The sequence below is a fragment of the Dermacentor albipictus genome, chromosome 7 (genome assembly GCF_038994185.2).
Source record: "Dermacentor albipictus isolate Rhodes 1998 colony chromosome 7, USDA_Dalb.pri_finalv2, whole genome shotgun sequence".
NCBI classification, from domain to species: Eukaryota; Metazoa; Arthropoda; class Arachnida; order Ixodida; family Ixodidae; genus Dermacentor; species Dermacentor albipictus.
The window spans coordinates 4,117,045-4,141,345 of NC_091827.1; the positions used below are offsets into that span (position 1 = coordinate 4,117,045).

General features: G+C 51.4%; 1 protein-coding gene across 8 annotated transcripts in view; it reads right to left on the reverse strand.

The window, feature by feature from the left end:
* LOC135920784 (serine-rich adhesin for platelets-like) overlaps positions 1 to 24,301 on the reverse strand; it is a 658,268-nt gene that overhangs the window by 289,915 nt on the left and 344,052 nt on the right. Inside the window, exon 1 of one of the 8 annotated variants that reach the window (XM_065455048.1) lies at positions 21,302 to 21,382. The exons of the other annotated variants lie outside the window; for them this stretch is intronic. Coding sequence (XP_065311120.1) covers positions 21,302 to 21,367 — 66 coding nt within the window. The 5' untranslated portion in view covers positions 21,368 to 21,382. Of the gene's footprint in view, positions 1 to 21,301; positions 21,383 to 24,301 lie in introns of those variants that run through there. 8 annotated transcript variants of the gene reach the window in all.

Genomic DNA, 24,301 nt, shown 5'->3' on the forward strand with positions numbered 1-24,301 from the left:
AGGCCTCTCCCATACTCCTCCAACAACCCCGGTCATGTACTAATTGCGGCCATGTTGTCCCTGCAAACTTAATCTCATCCGCCAACCTAACTCTCTGCCGCCCCCTGCTACGCTTCCCTTCCCTTGGAATCCAGTCCGTAACCCTTAATGACCATCGGTTATCTTCCTTCCTATTTGCATGATCTGCCCATGCCCATTTCTTTTTCTTGACTTCAACTAAGATGTCATTAACTCGCGTTTGTTCCCTCACCCAATCTGCTCTTTTCTTATCCCTTAACGTTACGCCTATCATTCTTCTTTCCATAGCTCGTTGCATCGTCCTCAATTTAAGTAGAACCCTTTTCGTAAGCCTCCAGGTTTCTGCCCCGTACGTGAGTACTGGCAAGACACAGCTGTTATACACTTTTCTCTTGAGGGATAATGGCAACCTGCTGTTCATGATCTGAGAATTCCTGCCAAACGCACCCCAGCCCATTCTTATTCTTTTGATTATTTCAGTCTCACGACCCGGAGTCGCGGTCACTACCTGTTCTAAGCACCTACCTGTCCTTCAAGGGTAACTTCGCTAAAAATCGTTCAAACCGGTCAAGTACATTGTTTTAGAGCTCCATTCCCACTCGTTCGGCTGCGAAAAGATTGATGTTACGGGATCAAACCAAGGCCACACTTCCTGTAACTTAATTTCGCGTCGAAGCCACAAAATTGATACGCTATTGTTGCCGACGTCACGTACTTCGAAGTATCTTCTTCTAATTGGACCCATTCCGATGTGGCAAAGTAATATTCCCGACAGCTACTAGGCGGAGTAGTTGTTTCTTTTAGCATATGATGTAGGCCTTCTTCACTGATAAACGATTGACTGAGGAACTTCAATGTGACGGCGCCACTGGTATTTTGATTGTATTTTGTATATTGTATATAGTATTTTGCACCGGTATGTGATATATAGTTTATTAAGCCCGCTCTCGCGATATGACTTTCTCTAATTCACGAAAATAATTTTACGATTACACCTTAAAATTCCTCCTTAGTGTTCTTGCAGGAGTAATACGCCATTTAACCAGTTCGAGCAAAAAAGTAATTATGGAGGAATAAATGAAGGACAAAGTTTTCGTTCCCGAATATATCGGCCGTACGCAGCAATGGCTTACGCTAAAGTGACGTCACGGAGTTAATTGATTTAAGCGACCTGGGGCCGTCTGTTTGGGGCTTAGGAACGACATGTATGGAGCCACTAACGTGTTTAATCGAAAGCACAGTGTTAGAATTACATGGCCGCGCCGTGCATTTTTGTTCCTGCTGTGACACTGTGAGTTACCAAGTCCAGCGATGATTCTTCCTACACTCAAGAAAAACAAACGCACTGAATGCCGGGGTGATCCAGACGATGGTGGTGGTGGTAATAAGGCTTAGCTGATCAATCTCGACGTTATACTAGTATGGATGGATGGATGCTATGAGCGTCCCCTTTGGAACGGAGTTGTGGGTTGCGCCATCGATCAAGCTCTTATATTTCCTAATCTTCTACCTAAAGAAGAAAGAAAAAAAGAAAAGGGGAAAGCCCCAGGATGAATTCCCATAACCAAACTTTCTGAACCGCTATTGTGAACTTTGTTTTTCTACGCCTCCGTCGTTAGTCGTTTCCCTCCTTTTCTTTCACCAATCTTTCAATCGCCTCTTACTAATCTCTACTGCGGACATGTTTACTTTTCCCCTGCTCTCGCTGAACCCAAGGCCTTCAAGGAGACCAGAGATACCGAAACCGACGGTTGGGCCGATATCTTCACATCCTAATAAAACATGCTCCACTGTTTCGCTAGCTTTATCGCAGCCAAGCACTTGCTTCGTCTTCCTTCTTATAGATCTCGCTTTATAAGTGCGTGCTCTACGGCATCCTGATCTCGCTTTGAAAAGTAATGAGCTTCCCTTTCAGTTATCATAAATTGTTTCTTTGCCAATTTCGTTTTTTCCCTCTCAAGTAGTTACTCATAGCATGTTTCTTTTCCATTGCCGCCACCCACGGGATTATCTCAGCTCTTTCACTTTCTGCTTGACGTTCTTTGTTGCTGTTGCCCATCCTACAGGCCGCATACTTGCTGGTAAGCTTCCTAGTTCTTTTCCTCCACTGTGAGTCAATGTTATTCCTGTACAAATACCTGAACACTCTCCCAGCCCATTTACTTTCTTCCGTATTCCTCAGTGGTTCTGCATAATAAATTTTACTGTGAGCTTCTCTCACTTCAAAACTTGTCCAGCCCACATCACCCTGCGAAGCTTCATTTGTAACCTTCCCGTAAGCGCCCAATGCGAGGCGTCCCACTGACCTTCGGCTGCCATCGAGTCCTGATTGTACCCCTGATTTCAAGCAAAGAATCGCATGTCCAAATGCAAGTCCTGGAACCATTACACCTTTCCAAGCACCCGCATAGACTATCCACCTCTCGTCCAGCGCCCTCGCACTCGATTTCTCTGCACTCCGCGGGAGCGCACGCATTCGATCCATCCGCAGATCTGACGAGAGCGATCTCGGTCGGAACGACGCGCTCCGTTCGTGATCCGGGTCGCCATCTGCCATTGGAGTTTAAGATAAAGCGAGCGACCTGCCTGTGGGCACGGGCCCCCGTGTTCGCCGTCATAAAGACGGTGCCTGTACTGTGGCTCTTAACTCATTATTCACAGCAGTCGGAACGAGCCAGCGTGGAACACGGTTCAGCGGAGCACGCTCGCTCCCCTGGCCGCAGATGAGACGCGCGTCCCGACACAACACGCCGCTGCTGCACAGTTGTGGGGAGCGACCCCCGTTCGTTCCGATGCCTGCCTGCGGCGGCGGCGATGCCCGAATGGCGGCTGCACGGATCGCTCCGGTGGAGCCCGAGTGACGCGACGCCATCCGCCGTGGCCGCGGGCCACATCAACGCCCGGTCACGTAGGCAACGCAACGAGGTTGCGCCGCCATCCCGCGCGCCGAGCAAGGCTTGCACACTATATCGGCCTCTCTAGCGGCTACAGCTGCCAGCCGCTGGCTCTGTTACTATAGGCGATCGAGAACTCGATTTGATGCAGCTGATCCGCGGAGTCCTACCGCCTCGAGGCAGCGTTGGGACTACGAGGAACGTCGCAGTCGATCGAGAGCTCTGGATTAACTTCGAACCGGCGTGCTCGGCAAAAGAACACCGGACACACGGGACGAACCACGGCGGCCAAATCGAGAGCGTCACGCATTAATAATACCCGCGCGCATGGCAGGACAGGCTGCCTGCGCGCGTTGCTCAGCTGGAAAGCACCTTCGAGGGGTCGCTGCCGCCTATATTGCACTGCCGAAGCTCGCTATAGGAAAGCGTGGGCCAAGTGCCTCATTATATAAAACTGGCGAAAGAACGGACAACAAAGCCCGACCACCATTCAGGTATACTCGTAAATGTGTACGGCTTGGATTAAATGAACACACAGTTGCAGAGCAAGTTGGCATAAGGATCCCCGATTTTCAAAGAGGCAGGCAAAGCACAAACACACGCGTACGAGAAAGAGAGCGAAACGCGAGCTGTTCGTCTCTTTAGTGTCCGTATTATTTTTAACGCCTACGTTTAAAATCCTGAACGGCTTGCATACCGCACTTTGCGAATTTCTAGCGTTTTTAGACGGCTTTAAAACTACCTGCCGAAGAAGGTCAGAAGTATACCGCTGTCACTGTTGTTCCTGGTGCCTGCCTTCAAGAATTGCGCAGCAGTTTAGGGGAGGGGACATATCGTACTCATTTTAGCCAAAGAGTACGCATTTGGGCTGATTGGTTCAAGATTACGAGCAATAAAAACAGCGCTAAACGACGGGACGAGTGAAGGGACACAGACTGTGTCCCTTCACTCGTCCCGTCGTTTAGCGCTGTTTTTATTGCTCGTAATCATTTTAGCCGTCGCGAACACCCAAAATCAGTATAGCCCAGACGACACAGTGCATCAGAAGCTAAGAAAATGCGTCCCATCCAAGATTCCTGAACTGTAGAACGGCCATCGCCCGTGCCTATGGGGAACCAGCGCTGGCCAGGAGGCGCCACGACATTTTTCATGCGTTACTAAAATATGCTGAAACCGTCCGATAGGGAGGCTACGAAGATGGCACGACATATTTAGCGATAAGAAACGTGCGCCTGTATCAATGTTTGTCTAGCCCGATGCGGCCAGCCAAGTTCTGTCCATGGCCATGCGCGCTGCGTAGAGCGCATGCGCTGCTACGTCCTAGCACGTCGGTTCCCTGCCGTTTGAGGAGCCGTGAAAAGTGTGACTCAAGACAATCGGTGAATTTGCTGACACGAAATCACTGCGTGTGCTACTGGAAACTGTGTCTACCGCTCGCTAGGCTGTGTGTTACGGCGCTGCTGTCGGCACGCGAAGCTTCAGCGCTGGTTGCCCATATAGCTCTGACGGGAAGGCCGCCGTTGCTCACAGCGCCCGTGTATATATATATATATATATATATATATATATATATATATATATATATATATATATATATATATATATATATATATATATATATATATACGGACACGAACTCGCGCGCACTCTACCGAAACCGACCACTGATGGTCAAGAGTGTTCTCACGAACACGAGATCTGTCGCCCCCCAGTCTCGGCAGTGGTAAATCAGGTTGGATAAAAGGAGCCGCCGCCATACGAGGAAGCCACGAGCATCGAGAGACCCAAGGTCGCCGAGCAAAGAAGAAGCTGCCGCTTCGAGTAAGGGTCGGCACCTTTCAGAGGTGCAGCGACTGAAAACCGCGTGAGGACGCGTATAGCGCAGGATGCTATGAATAAAGAAAAAAAGAGGAATTACACGAATGATTTCATGCGGGAGCTGTGTAAATTATGCGTAATCATTTGTTACGAATCAACTGTTGTGCCGTCGTCGTATGCTGCTGTGTTTGGTATAATTGCGAGGAACAGCGCGAAATATTCGTGAAACGGGGAAGCGCGGTTGCCACGCCGAAACGCTAACTGTGACCAACCATCGGCAGCATGAGACGACGAAGAAGAGGCGAGCATAGTGGCGACGTTCACTCATGTTTTGGATGACGGCGCTGCTTGGTGCCGTGTCCTCGCCGCTTCGTTCGCGTTGGAAGCGAGAGGCAGCACGAAGGACCCTATCTGGAAAGCGATCGCGTCTCACGTGACCTACAGACGGAAGGACGCACGGGTTTCCTCGTTGGGTAGGCATAAAAATAGAAAAGCACAGACGGCCACGCACTACCGCTATACTCCAACAACGCCAGCAGGCGCGAGTAAACGGCGCCGAGGAGTATGCACAACAGAAGAGACGAAGAAGCTGGGCTTACTTCAGCGCGATTTCACTTCAACGGGCGCTGCCGACAAAATTAGATACTTCAAACGGAACAAGAAAACGAAAGGTAAAGAGTTAACGAAAAGCTTGCGTAATCTCTCATCCGCGCCTAAACCGATGGCCAAATGTTGAAGTTCTCGCTCTTTCGAGCAGCAGCACGCCTTCAGTCAGCTTTCGATGGCGCGCTTTATGCGTCTCATAGGCGACCACAGAGCAACAACTTGAGCGAGCTGGTCTGTGGATAACTGCGGGCATGGTTCGACATTGATGAAGCATCTAGCAAGAGAACTACGCAAGCTGGTGCCCGTAAGCCCGTTTTCTCTGCTGCCTTCGCCTATTCTGCGATGCCCCGGACGATGCCAAGGGCGACGTGCTGGGGCCCATCAACCCGCGTCGGAGGCGCACGGCGGTCGCCTCAGGCCCGCAACATCGGCCGGCGCACAAGCGTCGCGACGAAGGGGCAAGCCGCGGAGTCGCGCGGCTTGCTACGCGTTCGCCCTGAAGAGACCTGCTGGACCACTGCTGCGGACACCAAGCAAAAGGAAAATAGAGAAGCCGCACCGGACACAGCAGCGCGAAAGGAACGGGACGTCTCGCGTCGAAAGAGACGACGCGGCTGGGCGTTCGCGCTTTCTGCCTGCTCGGCAGCTGCGCGCGTAGCTGCCGAGCGAAGGCCGGGTTTCAGAGCTCGACGAGCGCTCGCTCTCGATGCTTCCGCGACACTCTTTTCCGCCGAATCGCACTATAGTGGGCGACGGGAGAGCACGGACCATTCTTCTCGGGTTGGTTCGTCGCCTTCGCAGCACGAGAACGGTAAACATCCGTGTCTCGTACGGCGCGGCGGAGGCACGGATGCACAATGGTTTTCGCGTCGCTGCCGTGCACGACAGAACCCACGCGACGGATACGCAGCTGAGCGAAGAAGAGCGCTCTTGGGTGGCACGCTCGCGCAAACGGCCTTCGCGGGCGTGTTTACTGGGTGTGCACAACACACGAACAGGGAGGACACGGTACATTCACCACTTGCCTTCACAAGGAAGGATGTTCGAGAATCGGGCGGTTGTTCAGAACACTGCGCCCTGAGTGAGAGAGAGAGAGAACAGCTCTAGAGAAAACAAGTCAAACGAGCCGTGGAAGAAAATCCTGCGCACGCCGTGCATCGCTTCTTCTCGTTCACAGCTAGCTCTTTGGCGGCTAATACAGAAAAACGGCCCCGCGAAGTCACTCTTCGGCGGCGGCATCCGGGAGAGTGTGACGCAACCGATGATGCGTAGCCGCTCGGCCGCATGAAGCATGGTTTCCGTGGAAGCCCGCTCCCGTCGCGCCAAGCGAGAGCCAAGCCACTCCTGGCGGCGGACTCGTTTCATTCTGCCCAGCTACCGGAATCGCTTTAATTACGCGTCGCCACGGGGAGCACGCTCTTCTCAAGGTTCAGCAAAATAATACAAAACGAAACGCCAGGCGTGCCCGGAATCTAGAAAGAGCGTGGATCGAAGACGATACGTAATAACAATCTGCCTTCGGAGACGCGAGGTCAAGTGCCGGCTTCGCTTCATTATGCGTGGCCAAATAAGAGCTTCGCAACGCGACCAAGACAGGAAATAAGCGCGTTTGCAGAGCTGACACGTGGGACCATGTACACGGGCGGTGTGTATATAAAAAAGCACGGGCGGCACAAGACAGCCACGTTTTAAAGGGCACGCTATGTGGAGGGTAGAATACTGGCCAACCCAAACGCCCACTTCTGCGGGTTACAGATTTATCCCGCTTCCAGGATCCTTATGTTCAGCTGCAATCTTTCTATGCAGTCACATCGTGAATATTGCTGCCACCAGTTAGTGCAACCCGCGCTTATCGCTACAGGTACGTCGAGTCTTGGCCTTACTAGTTGGTTTGCGTTCAATAAAGTCTGCGCGAAAGTTTACGTACGAGCATCCCGAAGGACGAACATTTCACGCTGAACAACGCTAACGTGAGCGCGCGCAATATCACGGCGAAAATTTTACAAGCTATGCAAAAGATGTCACTGACTCGTGTAATTAAGAGCGTGAATCCGTCTATGGCCGCCGAACAGGTAAAAATCAATTGGATTGCTGTCGAATCAATGTTGCTGGCGAAGGATCCGTGCACAGTTGCAGATGATCCCCAATAAGTGCCACATTCCCCTTTATGCCAACCGGACCAAACCAGGAAACAGTGATACTTCTGCGTGCGAAAGAGCGCACATGCGTATCCCCGCCCACTGGCGCCATAAAATCGAGGTGTACGCCTCCTTCATTTTGTCTGAGACCCATAGGGCGTTCAAATCGCGAACAAAAACGCCGCCACGCTGGCGCCGCACTTCGGGCTGGGGTGCGGTCGAGCAAACGCCCCCCCCCCCCCCCCCCTCTTTCTCTCTGTACACAGTGTAGTAGTGCGCTAATACTGGCGGCACTGACTCGTATCACAGAGCACGTTGGATTCCACCGGGAGCCGGAGTAGGTAGCCGTGGCACGCATCTGGCGATCAGCAGTCTACGGTTCTGCGAAAGTTCTCGCTGAGAGAAAAGAAAAAGTTTTCAGGCGCTCAAGCAGGAGCCGAAGCCCACAGGTACTGGCGCTAAATGCAAAACGAACACGCGCGCACACTTCCTTCTGGCGTGCATTACGCACGCGCATAGGGACGACCGGGGCGGCCCTCGCTCGCTTGCGCAACCACATCCGCTAACCGACAGACCGACATCGTCCCGGTTCGTCGGTGCACACGCGACCACCGACGCCAGCAGGCGCGCGCAGCAGATCTCAGAGGCTTCAACTTCAGGTCACACGACTGCTAGCGGCGCTGCGATCGCAGGCGCGTGATGCAATTACGACGGGAACGCAGGCAGATGGCGCGGCGCCGAGCGGGCGCTTTTCCAAACCGCCTCTGCGGAGCAGATACGGCGCTTGCCTTCCGCAGAGAATAATAGCACCACCAGATTTAAAGCATCCATCACGCGGCACATAGAAGAGCACGCGAATCGGACGCGCAAGCGCGGTGGGATCGCGCGTGAAAAATGTAACGCCCAAAAAGCATTAATGCAAACAAGCACCTTTGTCTGGCGCTCAACGCGGGGCATGGTGTGCTTAACGGTGACGTGTTCGCGGTCCATCAAAACATCTCTCCTTCCCTCAACGCTGGAGCGAACAGTAACTGGGCGCGGACTGGAATAGGTCAGCACACAAGCGCCTGCGCCATACAGCGCGTGACAGTTTTCTGCAGCCTCGTCGACCATTGTTCGGCAGATACGAATCGAGCGAGCCAGGCGAACAAAACTGTGGAGACGCGTAAAGTATAAACCCCACGCAAGCGACCTTGCGCGCGACAACGACAAGCGACGCGATGGAGATGGCTGTCGCGTTCGCTCGTCGCCTACAAGTCGCACCTCGTGCGAGGGATGAATTCGAGCGACGTCTTCCCAGTGTTGCCGATATGCGGGCAGCAATATAGTAAGTTGATGTGTTTTACTGTAAAAAGCAGCATAAAATATTTCTGAAGGTCTTGCAGTAGGTTCTTATCGTTGCACGTATAAAAATTCAATCGTTTGTTCGTTCCGCGCGACAATCGGAAGTACTTGAGTTATGTACATCCAGTTCTGGCTTCGCGCTGTAGGCTAATCGCTCATAGCACTTCCGGACGACGAACTCTAGATTTGCAGAACCGAGCGATCGCGCGACAAGACCAAGCGATCTGTTCACGCGACGGCCCGATCCGTCGCTCGTCGCTGTCGCGCACAAAATCGCGCTCATGGGGTTTAGCCTTAACTGGTGAAATTCACATTGCGACCGCAGCGGGCACGTGCTCTTATCTCCCAGCATCGAATTCAACAACCCGAGGATGATTACTGAAAGGCATCCTCAAACCTGTCAAGACAACCGAAAGGTGTGCTACGCAAAACGTAAGACACGTGCGATTCACAAGCACCAACAACAACATCCAACAAACGCGGAGCCTTTCCGAAAAGCCGGGTCACATCGCACGCGACGTCAGCGTATCACTCGTGTTTGCGGAAAGCACGTGCGACGAGCCGTACCACGTGTGTGTGTTTACGGTGCGACTATACGATATATATATATATATATATATATATATATATATATATATATATATATATATATATATATCGTATAGTCGCGCGGGCGATCGGGTGTCTTTGCATACACGCGTGTTCTAACGCTTTACAGACGCACTAAAGCGGAGTACGAAGTCAGGCTGCATCGTCAAATATTGATACGTACACCCGGCAACAAAATATTACGGACCACGAAATCTGAGAAAAATCTGGATATCTCCGCAGCCTCACAACACAGCCTAATATTAGCATTTCGGCCCTCCACTAGAATATGCTAGAAACATCTTCGTATACAGTATTAATGGCTACTGCTACAGGCTGCTCGAGAATTGAACGTTTTCCCACATCCTGTGGTCCGTAAACTTTTGTGGGCGGGTGTACGTCCATGGAAAAAGGTCAGAACACAGTCATCCCTAGAAACACGACGAAGACGAAGGGGAGACTCGCGCGCAAGCTGCTAGCTATAATGGGCAGTGCGATCCGCTGTGCATGTAATGCTATGTTCAGACTTCGTTCGTAAGGCGCCGATTTTTCGTAACATACGTAAGCGGAAGCGCAGCAAGCGTATGCGTCTAGTTCAGACTGCGAACGTAAAAGTACCAACGTGCGCAATTCTCGCAAAAATCGTGGGTGAGAGTGTTAAAGGGTCGGCAACATTTACGACTGTTATGTTACGACCATTGCTACACAGCCAATGACCGATAAGCTTTCGGCTTTCAACAACCGGTGACGACACTTCTGTCCTCCCGTCTGCAGACAGCTCCGTGCGCGGGAAGTGCCATTCCGCCATTCCGTGCGCACGATTGGCTGTGTTCGTGAAAATTTTTGCAGTGCGCCTTGCGAGACTGTTTTCAGTTCATCTGGTTTATCCGCCGAGGAAATCGATGGCCGCAGATGCGTGCTCCGAACTTCGATGAGTGGTCTCATTAGGTTTTCAAGGAAGCGGAACTGCTGGGGCGACATGCGCATGATGTTATGAAACATCGCAGCGTCACCAACTCGGAGCTTGGCGAAAAGGTTGTGAAAATCGCCGTCCACGGCCCTGTCGAGAAATACTTGCCGCATCCAAACCCTTCTGCGTCGCCTTCGTCGTCTTTGGGCGATTGAATACATGACTATAAGTTTGTTTTGAGCGTGAATTTCTTCGATCTCGGCCAGCGCTCGCATGTTGGCAGGAGCCATATTGGACCGCTGGTGACGTCGATTCTGCAGCTCCAAATTTGATTGGCGTGTTGTAAAAGCCGTAATTTAAGCAGCAGTAAATGTGAACAAAGGTGCCGGCTTAACTGCCGTAACGTTTTTTACAGCCGTTACGTTCGATACGCCAAAAGAGCTGTTAGGCGCGTTACGACCGTAGTGTGAACATAGCATAATGCTATGTTCAGACTACTTGCGCTACGTACGGATCGTTCGCACGGAACGTAAGCGTAAACGCAAGAAGCGCAACTACTTTGTTCACACTACTGCTGCATTTAGCGGAAAGTACGCAACAATCGCAACCAGCCTGGGTGTAAGTGTTGGAGTACCCGCTACTTTTACGACATGCACAGATACGACTGTTACAACGCCACCAATGCACGAAGCAGTTTCGGTTTGCATCTTCCGGTCACGGAGCTTCCGGCCTCCCCATATTCCGCGTTTTCATCCGGTGACCGCCATCCCAGCCATCCGGCGTTGCAACGCTGTTCCTTGCTGCTGCTGCCAACGCCATCCGCGTTTTCCCGGGTTCGCGCCGAACGCGCGCGGTGTCCCTGAGTGCAGTGCGGTTTTCCGGTCTCATTGTGTTGTGTACATTGCCCGTGCCTAGTGATGATGCTAAGTGCGGAAGCTTTTTCGCTGTGCAGCGATGAATAACTAATTGAAGAAGTGCGACAGAGGCAGATACTCTATGACCCGCGCCTGAAAACTTTGGGCTTGAAGAGACTCGACCTGCGCTAACAGCCGCTTGCTGATCGGCGCCATGTTAAAAAATGCGAAACGCGGCTGTCCCAGAACGGTGATTGGCCAGTCGTAAAAAACGTATCTTATCGAAAGGCTCAATGTGAACGTAGGCAGTTGCTAGCTGCGTAAACAGTCCTTCCAGCAGTTGCGTAAATTGCAATAAATGCGCTACTTTTAGCGGATGCGACTGTAGTCTGAACGCGGCATAAGTAGTACATCGTGTACAGTCTTTTCTGTAAGTATTGCTTCATTCGTGTAACATTTTGGTGGAGGTGCTGGGTATCTCTCGGACGCCACGCAAGGAATGCAGGTGTGCAGGGACACTCGCCTGTGCCTCTAGACTGCGGCGTCCCTCGGAGCGCAGCTGACGTAAACAGGTCCTGAGACGCGAAGGATCTTAAACGTACCTATAGCCCGTTTCATACATCAGGTGCAACGCTGTGGAAGCTACGCAAGTAGTGCAGTCTCGAAAGTTTATCACTCCACGCGTTCCGTCCATGCTTCGCTGGGCGCCAGCGGCGCTTGCTCGCGCGAGCATGCATGTGAGGCTGCCGCGACGGGATGTAAATAAAGAAACAACGAAAAGCAAATTGATATAAGACGATGCGTTAGCAGCCGATTGAGTGCATGTCTTGTCTGCTTCTGAGGCTACATTCTTATTTTCATTCAGAACTGACCTTATATAAACATTTTCACAAAAATCGGTCGAAAGACACCGAACTGTTTCTAAATGCGAACGCAGCCACTGCAAAAACTGTCTGTAGCCTCCCCAGCGTTGCATCTGATGTATGAAACTGAGTATATACACTGGCAGATCTCTAGACCCGCAACAAAAGGCGACGCGCTCCAGTATATGTCACCTCCATCCTTTTTTTCGTGCCGTGTTTGTATATTGCGCTATTTAATTATGTCCAGCTCCTATATAGAGCTTCCTACAAAAGTTACTGGAGGGAACTATAGCGCCATGGTGCCTGCTGCGGAAGATGCAAGAAATAATGGCGGTTCAACCAGCATAATATTGACTATACATATGCACACATTTGTGTTTAGGAAATTGTGATTATTTTTTTTTAGAAATTTCGAGAGATAAAGCATAACTGACGCCAAGACAACCTCTGCAGCACACAAGCACGAGGATTAGACAAATCCCCGCAACATATGACAGGAATTCCCAAGGCACAGTGTTCGAGGCCACAGACATGGCAGCTGAGCACTCGCAGCGAACCCCCCCCCCCCCCCCCCCCCTCCGGATATAGTGCTCCAGCGGACTCTACACATCACTGTGCGCGTCCCTCAATTGCCAGAAGGGTGTTTGCGAAACCGAAGGCTCGGCACATGGCCTAGCGAAACCAACGCAACGCGCCGTGAACGGAAACGAAAAAAAGGACGGCGCGCGAGAACGCCACAAGCGCGCCAACAAAGCGACGCACTTCCGACTCGTGGCAGTTTTGCCTCTCGGTCGAAGTGCGCTGCAATTTCGCGCTCAGACGGCTAAGTAAAATTACCCGGCGATCGCGCACGTACTCTCGCACACTGCCGGAGCGAGAGCTAAACCCACGCCACATGAAGTATTACCTTGCAGTAAGTTATTATTATTATTACTATTATTATTATTACTATTATTATTATTATTTCTTCACATCGTTTCAAACGCATCCATGAGCATATAATGTCAACAGAGGCACATTCATGGCTTTACGCATATAGTTCTGGGTTCCCGCTTGTAGAAACAGCAATCTAAGTTCACGATAGCAAACATGACAAGAAAAGAACGCGCAAGCAGTTTACTTGTCGGCAATTACTAAATTCAGCAAGGTGGGCAAGCTAACTGTGCAGCAACTCCACTGGAGTTAAGTTGAAGTATGCGTAAGCATTGCGCCACTTGCGCATCTCCACGCAGCCAGGGGACGTATTCTGAAACGTTCGCCGCGGCGAACTTTTCGCACTGGCCACGCCTCCGCCGTTGCGGCGCGCGCTGAATGGCTGCTTTGACAAAACCGGAAATTCACTTGCGCCACCTGAATTTCCGGTTTTGTCAAAGCAGCCATTCAGCGCGCGCCGCTACGGCGGAGGCGTGGCCAGTGCGAAAAGTTCGCCGCGGCGAACGTTTCAGAATACGTCCCCAGATGTCATTGACAGTCTTATCAAACTTGATCCGGCCAGTATTATGAGTATAACATGACCTTTATCAACCCTTATCGGTCGTTGTGACCCTTATATGACTCGATGCGACCCTTATCGGTCCTTGTCACCCTTAAGTTATCCGACTTGATCCGACCCTTAACCTTCATCGGTACTTATAAACCTTATAAGAACTGCTCCGACCATTATAGGCACGTTATCCATCCGCGTCGAACTATTATCAACCGTGATGAGACCCGCATCACTGTACATCACTCCTTATCAACTCACTGACTGCTTATCTGTCTGTGCTGCGCAACAGGAAGAGCATGAACCCTCAAGGATCGGTAGCAATTCGATCAGTGAAAGAAATGAAAGTGAAGCGATCAGTGAAATTTTCACAAAATCGGGATATTCCTGTATATACAAGGCTATAGGTCGGTGCTACATGTGGTCCTAGAGATGGCTTTTATTCCACCGTCACCAAATCTTTCAACAATCCCTTCATAGAAACTGTTCTCCATTGACATCTGTTTTGTACAGCCGGTCCAACACATTGATGCGGATCAGATATATTCAGCTTCTGCAAGCGTAGGCGCTTAGACAAGTGGGTAAAACACTCGGCTTCTGAGGATACGGTCGTAATTTCGAAACTCACCACTGCCAGCGCTCTTCCTTTTGAATTTTTTCTTTACATTTTAGGGCACAGTTCTCGCGCCCGTTCCCGTGGCAAGCGTCGGTGCCGTACCTCGTGACCGAGCGAAAGACCACAGCGGGCGATGAAAGAGGGGCGACAGCGAAGATGGCGCGAAAAGGAAGGCGGTGGAGGAGGGCGCAGCGGAACCATGTGGCGTGGGCACGCGAGCATGGCGAAAGCGTGAGAATAAAAGCTTAGTGCCGCGCAAAACGGATTATGGTGACGATGGCTACGAGATGGCGCCAGAGTAGCGCGCGTAGTTTGCCTCGATGCGCTCACTCTCACTCACCTCCGCTGGGGAGCGCGCATCGAGGCGCCCTACGCGTGGTCTGTTCACGAAAGCGCTGCATGAGCGGATGCCTGTCTGTGGCTGCTGCTGTGAATCGCGCCCAAGCGTATCACCCACGCGCTTCCAGTCGCGATCTCCCTATTAGTGAGGCAGTCGCGCCACACTTCGCTCCGTGTGCAACGTGCCCCACGAGACAGATTGTTCGCGCCAGCCAATATATCACGAAATGAAAACACGTATAGAGCTGCGCTCAGAGTTGGCATTAGGGAGTATCATAATCGTCGGTGAACTTTTTTTAATGGTGCGAATCGTGCTACACGTTACAGAACAGACAGACGGACAGATTTCCTGGTTGAGTCGCCAAATTATTAATCCCCAGGTGCTAAAAAATTATTCGGTAACAAAGTTAACATTTCGGCTTTCCTCACAGACAGTGTGCTACTTCGAGACCTTGAACCATACGAATAAAATTCGGCAAGCAATTTGAAAGCACATTCATGAAAGACCAGAGAGTGAAGACTAAAACCTTTCTTATTCGCGAGCTCCGCATTCGTCCAGTTGCAGGTGGAAGTAACGGATATGCGTTCTGCAATACATGTGCGTATTGTTCTGGGCAGAAACATTTTTTTTTGCCACTGTCGGACATTCCAGAAAGTCGCCATAAACGTATGCCCGTGAGCAAAAGTACACGGACCACGGAAGGGCGTGCCAGAGGTGCTTTGTCAGACTAGGATGCCTCGACGTCAGCGCCGCCTCCCGCCTTGAAACGTATCGAGGCATCCCATGCCAGACTGAATCGACGCGCCTTCTGGCGGCGTGGTGCCTCCCGTCATGAATAGCGCCAAAGCGGGAGTGCGCATGCGCGTCCTACCATGTCCGCTAGCGTGCCGCGCTGCTTTCCCTGCCGAGGTTACGCTGCTCGTCGACTAAACGGGGTGCCGCTTGTTCGGCTCGGTCACATCCTCGCCTCACTGAGTGGATGCTCGTGCGACCGCCACAATTCACCTGCTATCGCGCGGCCTACTGCTAGCACTTTTCGATGAATCATGCCGAATGCTTCGCTTCTTATTGTGGCGTTATATTATCGGAAACGCTAGCAATATTTGCTGCCGCGTATTGAACAATGGTTTTCAATCGGCGTCATTTGTCGCGCAGGCGCAATGCGACAGAGTATCAACATTATAGTATCCGAAAGCAACAGTAGCACGTCGGCTTGCCGTGAGAATTCTCAAGACACACATCTGCCGGTTGTGCTGTTCGCCAATTACGCAACATAATCTACTTTCTAGGGGCAGATGTCAATCAAACTCCACAGCGGCGTGTGGCCCAATATTGCGATGTTCTTATATTTTCGCCCGTGGCAGTATTCACACACACCACGGCGTGCAGGTCTTGGAAGACCTGCACGCCGTCTTCGTTGAAGTTTAGAATAGCTGTACGATGCCTCTATTAATTACCTTCTTTGTGCTTAAGCGGTGCACACGGGAACCATTGATATTCAATCGCACTACAATTGGGCGACAAACACATCGATTGCAAAACATTTCTTGATCACGTGGCAGCGAATATCGGAAGCATTTACGATTACATAACGCCGCCGCAGAGGGCAAGGCTTTCCGCGCGAATCATCAAAAGGCGCCAGTAGAGGCTGTTAGCCGCACAACGTTCGAAGGAATCCAATGCGCGACGGAGGTGCGAGCCAGCTCTGCCACATCGCCGCAGTCACTCGCTGAAACAACGGCGCAGATGTGACGGAGCAAAGCAAGGGAAGTCGGCGAGCACCGTAACCTCTCCGGGGAAAGCAATTACGACACGCCGGCAGTTATGATAAGACGCGCATGCGCGCCACTGCTTTGACGCGACACACTACGGTAGGCGCGTCGGCGCAGTTTGGCATGACGTGCTCCCGTGGACCGCATACTTTTGCTTACGGGTGTACGTCGCGTATAGATCTCACGGCCTGCGTGCAGCGTTTTCAATCCCACGTAATACAGTTCGAGCCGTTACGCACTGGCGACAACGGGCCGTACACAAGACGGCGCGTTGCGGCCGCTCTGTCCAAGCACGAGCCCCAATGCGCGAGCGAGCCGATCGAAGCTCTGTAGATGCGACTACGTCCATCACGCCGCAATAACAGCGCGAAGGCGGAAGTGAGCACCGAGACCCGCACAGCAGAGTACAGCAAATGCAGACACTGTTCAGTTTGCGTTATTTTGTCACATTTTTGTTCCGTTCATACTACTTTTTTTTTTCTTAACACGGGGAGTGACGCGGCGTCGCGCGAACCGCTTCTTCCGACGCGGCCTCCATCTCGTAACTGACAGTCAATAACAAGACGGACGAGGCTCGTCTTTCGATCGAAAGCTGCGGGCAAACTCGCGAAGGGCAACGCGTACAACACGCCCGAGAGCCGCACCCGCTTAGCAGCCGTCGTCGACAAAGCGAGACAGGGGGCGCTGGCGTAGCCGCCAGGGGGCGGCACCGGTGGACGGACGGCATCGCGTTCGGCGATGGACTGGACTGCGCGGGCGGACGGGCCAGTCAATCACCCCGCGTAGCAGCGGCCGGAGAAACAACGCCGCCGCCACCACGTGGGGGTCAACGACCTGCGTCGCCGAGGCTTGGCCCACCTGGTGTCTCTCCCATGCTTGGGCAACCACGCACGCCACGCCTGGCGCACACTTTCAAGTTTCCCCCCCTCTCTCAATAACCCTTTCCAGCGAAGGACATTAGTCACGCTGCGCTAACTGTCCCCGAACTGCGCATTACCTAGTCGTTTGGAGACGGCAAAGGTCTTTCCGGCAGAGGTTTCGCTCAGAAACGGTAAAGTGGCTTTCCCACGGAGGCGTCTTTTGCTACACCCAAAACAATGCTGAGATGACCGATTGCTTCAGACCTTGATTTTCTGTTATTTTTATTTTTATGTGTGCAGTCGCGAAAAGCCGAGACCACAGATGAGTGTACAAAAATTAGAAAACAACGATTTTTCTTCGTAGTCCAAGCATGCAGGCTGAAATTAAATGGGACAGCCTGCTTGCACAATGTACTGAGGCAACTCCACGTTGGAAGGATGTGAAAGAAGAAATTTTATTTGATATTATTGGACGAGAGTAATGACACATACATGGAAGACAAACGAGTTCCGTTTCATTTACCAGCTGGGAAATTTTATTCCCTCGGGAGTACGAGGCTACTGACCTTGTAATCAACTTTTGATTCCAAGCGAACCTGCCCCACATAGAACGTAGCACTAAAAAACTTGCGCACTCTGGGCATAGCAAGTCGATTCTCGAGGGAGTTGAGAAATGCAGGTATATTTCTTAAAAGCTGCACACATTCCTCTGCCGACTTCTGCTTGAATACGCCCCGCTTTCGTTTGGAATAGCCCTTCGGTGTAACAAACAAAGAGTAGACAGGGGAAATTCCTCTCTATACATCGACGTCGGTGCTTCAGGCAGGTCTGCCGTGAACAACAGCCCTCAGCCCTCGTTATGTCTAGAAGGCCTAGACTTCAGACGCACGAAAGCTGACCTAATTTCCTAATTCAAACTTTTAAACCACACCACATGCAGCACAACAAAACAATAGGAATAATTACATCAACCGACATTACTCAACATCGTAGCGCGTGTCCGCAACCGTCGATGTAAACGTTATCTGCAGAGCCGCGGCACATGGCGTACGACCGGTGCCGGGTCAACACACGCGAGACGTCAATAAAGCAGACGCGGAGGGGGCACGGTCGGACAAAACTTGCGCAGGGAGCTAACGGGCCGACAGGTGAGAAAGTGTTCGCCCTCGTCGTCAACGACACCTGACCGCTAGTCCGACGAACGACAAATATAGTCCAGAAATACAGGAAGCGAATGGAGCGGACGTGTATCCGCGACGCTACACTGCGTGCCCATGACACCACGTGACGCAGAGATTGTGTCAACTGCAGGAGCGAATACCGACGAGAGAGACAACGGCAACCTTGACAATCTAACAGACAGGAGCAGACACGACAACAGCCGCCCAGAAGAGGTCAAGCTGCGGAGACAAAAGTGACAAATGCACTCGCCGATCGTTGCCTTGTTCACACCGTTGTCCTACACCAGTTCCCCGTTCGACTTCTGCACGATGAACCAGGCGTCGTCATGGCGACAGACCTAAACAGTCCGCTTTCGTGCGGGCATCGTATCGTCTGCGTCGCACGGCCGTCCCAGCACGCGACTCGTGAAAACGCGCAATGCTATGGCTAACTTTTACACTTCGCAATACCTGCCAACCTGTTAAATTAAAACTCGCGCGGACGCGACACAAAGGCCGGGGGAGGGAGGAAGGTGGGGGTGGCGTGAGCACGCATCTTTCTTTCTTTATTATTATTATTACTTTTTTGAAGTATTAAAGGTCGTCACGACCAGATGCCTTTTTTTGGGGCGCATATGCACGTATACTACGCACATCATTTACTTATAGATGACGCGCACAAACAGCAGCAGCAGCTACAAATGACCGACACGCAACATGTCTGCTCTGATCACAGGGACTTTATCAGCGCGTGTCCTGTTGTGATAGTTTTCGCTTCCTGTTCTCGATAGTCTTCTTTGCGCTGCTTCAAGTTACACTCATGACTTCCTCAGCGACGTTGCTGATGACTTCGCCTGCTTCAGAAACTTGCCTCAATAAATTTGCTCGGAGCAAGTACTCAATTGCGTAGGCTTCACCACCAGAAGAGTTCTAACGTAAGGCTCGGCGACCAACGATGGAAACTTTTTCGCGAACAGTATTTAGTTTTCGTAGACATTGACGCAACATGTGCTAGCTCGTGAAACAAGCCCATATTGTTATACTCAACGGAGAATTGAGAATAGCTGACAGGTATACTTTGTTTATTTTAATTTATTCATTATTTATTGGCACTGGTATCGGCTATTTGAATTGTGCCCGCGTAGTTCCTTAAAAAAACTACGGGTGTCAGGAAGCAGCCTGTGCCATTATCAAACCAAGCCTGCTGTCCCGAATATTTCAGAAATAAAGAGGTTTAGCGAAAAAAAAATTTTGTTCAAGAATATTAAAAATCTTTCATTACTAAATATATCTATATATTCCTTTCTTAAAAAAAAGAACAACGTTCACCACAGGGGGTCAGAAAATTTGGTTATTAGAATTCATGGTTTTTTTTCCATCTTTTTTTTAAAACCTAGGTAAGACATTAGGCAGTATACTAGTAAGAGCTTGGTTGCGCAACCCACCGCCCCGTTCCAAAGGGGATGCTCGTAACACCCACACATCCGTCCATCGTAGTGTGGTGGCGATATGTCAGCGTTCTGAGCGCGCCGGCGGACCGCGCCTCAGACTGCTACCAATCGCGAAATTCCTCCCGGTGGATGTCTCTCTTGCACGCCCTGTACAGCTGCAACGTGGACTTCGCATCCATGGCCATTCGGCACATCATTTATGTTTCGCGTTGGCGCACCCGACCGCCTCAGCCGTGCGGGGCAACAGCAACAAAAAGCGAACTTCCTGCGCAGCTGCTGCATCCACCTTGTTCGCAAGCCGTTGAAACTGACGTAGTCAAACACCTTGCGTTCCCACCGGTGCTTCTACATCGCCCGCAGCCGCCCATCACACGAAACCTTGCTGCTCGCCTCGCGTGCCTCAAAGATTGACCAGGCGAGGTCTCTCTGGACAGCCTCGTTCGCGACGTTCCCAATGGAAGCCAGTTCCGAGGCGTCCGACAGCCCGCTGGCCTCGCTCCAGCCACTCCCGAGCGGCGGCGACATGCAAACGACGGCGTTGGCAAAAGTGGGGGCAGGGACGTGTACCGCCTTCCAGAGTTCGCGAACCATGGCGTAGCAGTTGAGGCTACACACACCTCGCCGACGTAGGGCACTGTCGGCTCGCCTTGACGCCGTGCGTAGGTGATCTTCGTGGCTAGCAGTTTAGTCGGGCTGTGTGCGGAGGTTGACGCCCAGGTAACCATACTCCGACGCCCGATCAACAGTCCAGCCTCCAGGAAGCGTGAAGGGTCGATCAATTTCGGTAGAAACAGAAATGTGCAACACTGCAGACTTCTTGGTGCTAAATGAAAGGCCTAATGACGCCATTTTGTCCGCGCAGCTATTCGTCTGTGCGTGAAAAACTGCAGCACTTCCCGCCATGAGCATGATGTCAATAGCGAAAACAAGGCCAGGTAACACCCAGCGACCCTTCATTCATCCCTTCGTCAACGTACCCAAGGGTGAACACAAGACCCAACTTCAGGTGCTGGCGTTCCACATGGGACACACACGCAGGGGGGACAAACCCTGTTTTAGCCTCCGGGTCACGGAGACCTCGCGCGACCGGACGCCACACATGCTCGTGGCTACCCTGTTGTACAGACCCTGGAGCACACTGATCTACGTTAGCGGCACCTCCATATCGCTCAGGCATTGGAGCAGCTCCGCATTTGGGACGCTGTCGTATGCTTTGGAAACATCGAAAACGCGACAGACAAGACAACGCCTCCTATAACTATATGCCTGGAACGTCGCTCTCTTTTCCATAGGGAGCTCTCTGCCGAGTGTTGCGACCATGCGCCGCAGGACGGCGCGCGCCACCGTACTGGTGGTCCCCATGGCAATAACTGCCGCCGCCGCCGAAAGCTCACGACGCGCCAGCCGCTTGGCTGCCGACGTCGCTCCCGGTAGCCGCGCCACCGGCGTGTTTACAAGGGCTGGCCGCAAGAGGCGCTCGCCACCGTACCAAAAGGAGGAGAGTACAGGCGAGGGAAGGGCAGCGCGTTTGCGGCTCACGTTCCAGGCATAGTATATTATAGGAGGCGTTGGACAAGAGTACGCACTTCCTTGCAGGCGATTTCCACACACGGATTCCGTACGAGACCTGTGGCGCCATCTCTACGGATCATCTAGGACAACGGCAGCAACACCTATGACGAAAAAGTCAAGCCAGCAGCGCCGTAAGCACACTAGACAAATTATCAATTTTAATGAAATTACATCCGCTTAGTATTCGGGAGAAAATATATTAATTATGGTCACCTCTCTTAGGATGCCTAGAACTGGGAGGTGTGAAGCGTCGCGTTTCATACAATTACGCGAGGGAACTGTGGCGCAAGTCTATACGGGAGCTGCAGGGAGGGCAGTTCAGTCAGGGGAGGGACACTCCCCGGTTCCGGTGGCACAGGAAATTGGCGCCATCTCTGTAATGGGCGACGCAAAAATCCGTTTCCCTTGCATGGCCTCGTAGATCGTCGCGCGCACGCGCGCCGATCCAGGTGGCCAAGCCCTTCCCCCCGCTCAACTCCTCTCCTACGCCCTCTCTCCTAATACCCTCTCAGCTCCCTCACCTTCGACTGTCTACGCGCCCGCGCCGCCGTGCCATCCCCGCCGGCCCGGCTGCTGCTTAGTCCGCTACGTAACGCTTTATTTTTGTTATCTACTGTCATCGACATGCGTGCGCTGCTGTGCGTTGACCGACGTGGCTAGTTTCGTCAGTTCAGTGGTCCTCGGCAGCTGTGTGCTTGTGCTCCGCGATGTTTCACCCGTTTCACGACTCGTACCGCTCGTGCATCGTGCAGTGGTGCACAAATACCTCAAAAACAAGTCCTGCAAGGTTGTTCCGGGTGCCTAAAGACAACAGGTGAGCGCTCAGACCCAAGGACATCAGAAGGCACATGTACACGAACACAGCCCTGTCCATTTGTGTACTCCATGGGGGTCCGGACGTCGTTGCGCCTTGATTGTGCTACACTTGCTTCTTCCCGGTAGAGAAAACTGACAAATAGATGTTCCTCCTCATTGTCACCTGGTCTGTGACTTGTGTTTTTCTGTGCCAAGTCTCATTCTGCAATATCAGTAACTTGCCCAGCTTTCCATACTGCCCTAAGTGCTTTTTCTGTGTATCACGTTTTGCAAACCAACTAACAGCTGAAAAATTACTGTTAGTGTTTGTGTACTATCTCAGTAACCCCCGATGGGAAAACCGCGCGAAGAACCTTCATGTGTAGGCATGATACGCTTTTTTTTTCCTCTGGAAAGCATGAGCATTGCAAGTGTCTTACATGCAGATTTTTGCAGTTCGTGTTTATTATACAAGGGAGAGCCCAGTAGGTACGACTTAGTGCCCTAAGTGACGTAATTTTATTGCTAAGCATTGCATTCGGGTAGAAAGAAAAGTCGTGTTGGCTTGTTTTACCTGGTCTTTGATTGAGGAATAAGCCTTTCTGCGAATGTTTTCTATGCGCTGCTGCAAAAGCCGACTACCTTCTGTTCTCCTTGCCACCGTTACTCAAGTTGTGGCCAAGTGCAAAATAATGTGATAATGTGTTTTTCAGTTTTTAGTACAATGTTATTTTTTTCTGCCATGTTTTTTTCAATTTGTTCAGCAGTAATGAACATGTGAAGCATTTCATATACTTTCCTGCAGATTTATAAGTAGGCTTTCTTTTGGTATGGCTCTCAATCAAACAATGTTAGCATTTTATTCTATCTTTCAGGTATTTTGCGTGTCATTGTTTTTGCCATTACCAGTGAGTTTTCCCTTTTTATAGTTGTCATGACTATGTCATGCACGTCGTCCAATTTTGTGCAATATCTTAGTGCACATATCAGGAGCTCGTCTACATTTAGGTCTTGAGGACGTTATATAAAAATCTTGTTTTCATGTGTGTACATGAAATAGCCTTCGCGTTTTCTAGCACTTCCTTTTGTTATTTCACCATCTGCGAACTTTTGTCTTTAGTACTCTTGTATATGTCATGCACCTCTCACTATTGCTTATTTTTTGAGCGTGTATCACACCACGTTGTAAGAAAAATCTCTTTTCGGGAACGAAGTCAATAAAGCGAGACTAAACATCTGTTGTGTTGGAAGTGGAATTTTTTTTTATATCCCGGCACATGCTGGTATAATATAAGTATGGGCAAGACTGCGTGCGTGCCAACGCATAGCCCACGGTGCACCACGCGCCAGCTCGCAAGCAATGCGCGCGCTACGCCGCGCATTGCTTGCGAGCTGGCGCGTGGCGTGCGATAACAAGCGCGCTATAAAAAAGAAGAAAAAACGCGCCGCTTACGGGTAAAAACAAAAAAAAAGTGAGCGACGCGCGCGGCATGGGGGAAAGGGGGAAAGGGAGTGGAGCGGGTCGGCCTAATAAAAACAAAAAGAAAGAAAAACGTTTGGGAGAGGAGGTGCCGCGCGGCTGCTGTTGCAGTTGCCATGACAACGTAAACAATCATGTGCGCCGCCATTTTGCTTAATGCGTCGCCCATTGGTTAGGGCCGTAACTGAAGGGGACCTTGGCGCTAGCGTCGAAAGAGCGTCTGCTCGAAAACGGCCAATGGGATGTATACGGAGTGTCCGCCCCCTGGTTCAGTCCGCATGGGAATGATGGGCAGTACATGATTTTGCCTTGTTAGATACGCGACCGTTTCCTGAGCCTACTTCGAGTTCACCAGGCCACATCGAATCGAACTACAGCTAATTAAGGAGCGCACAAGCACGGATACCACATTCCTGAGGCGCGGCACGTGCAAACAAGTTGGCGGCCCCCACTTCGTGTGCCGCAGGTGGAGCTATTCACTGCTTGACTCTTCCCGAAAGTGAAGCGAGAGCCTGGCACTGTTGCGGGTAAAGTGGGTCCCGAAGCAAGACGGCTGTAATGCACTGTGAAAACTTGGAGGTGGCGCCCAATCCGCCTATTCTGACGAGGGCGCAGGGACTGGCCAACTATCTAGTGTACAAAAGAGGCCTCCGAGTATTTGAGAAAACAAAGCAAGAAAGAGATTGATACAACTGGAGCCATTACATTCATAGGTTACCGTTCCACGTGTTTTTGCAAA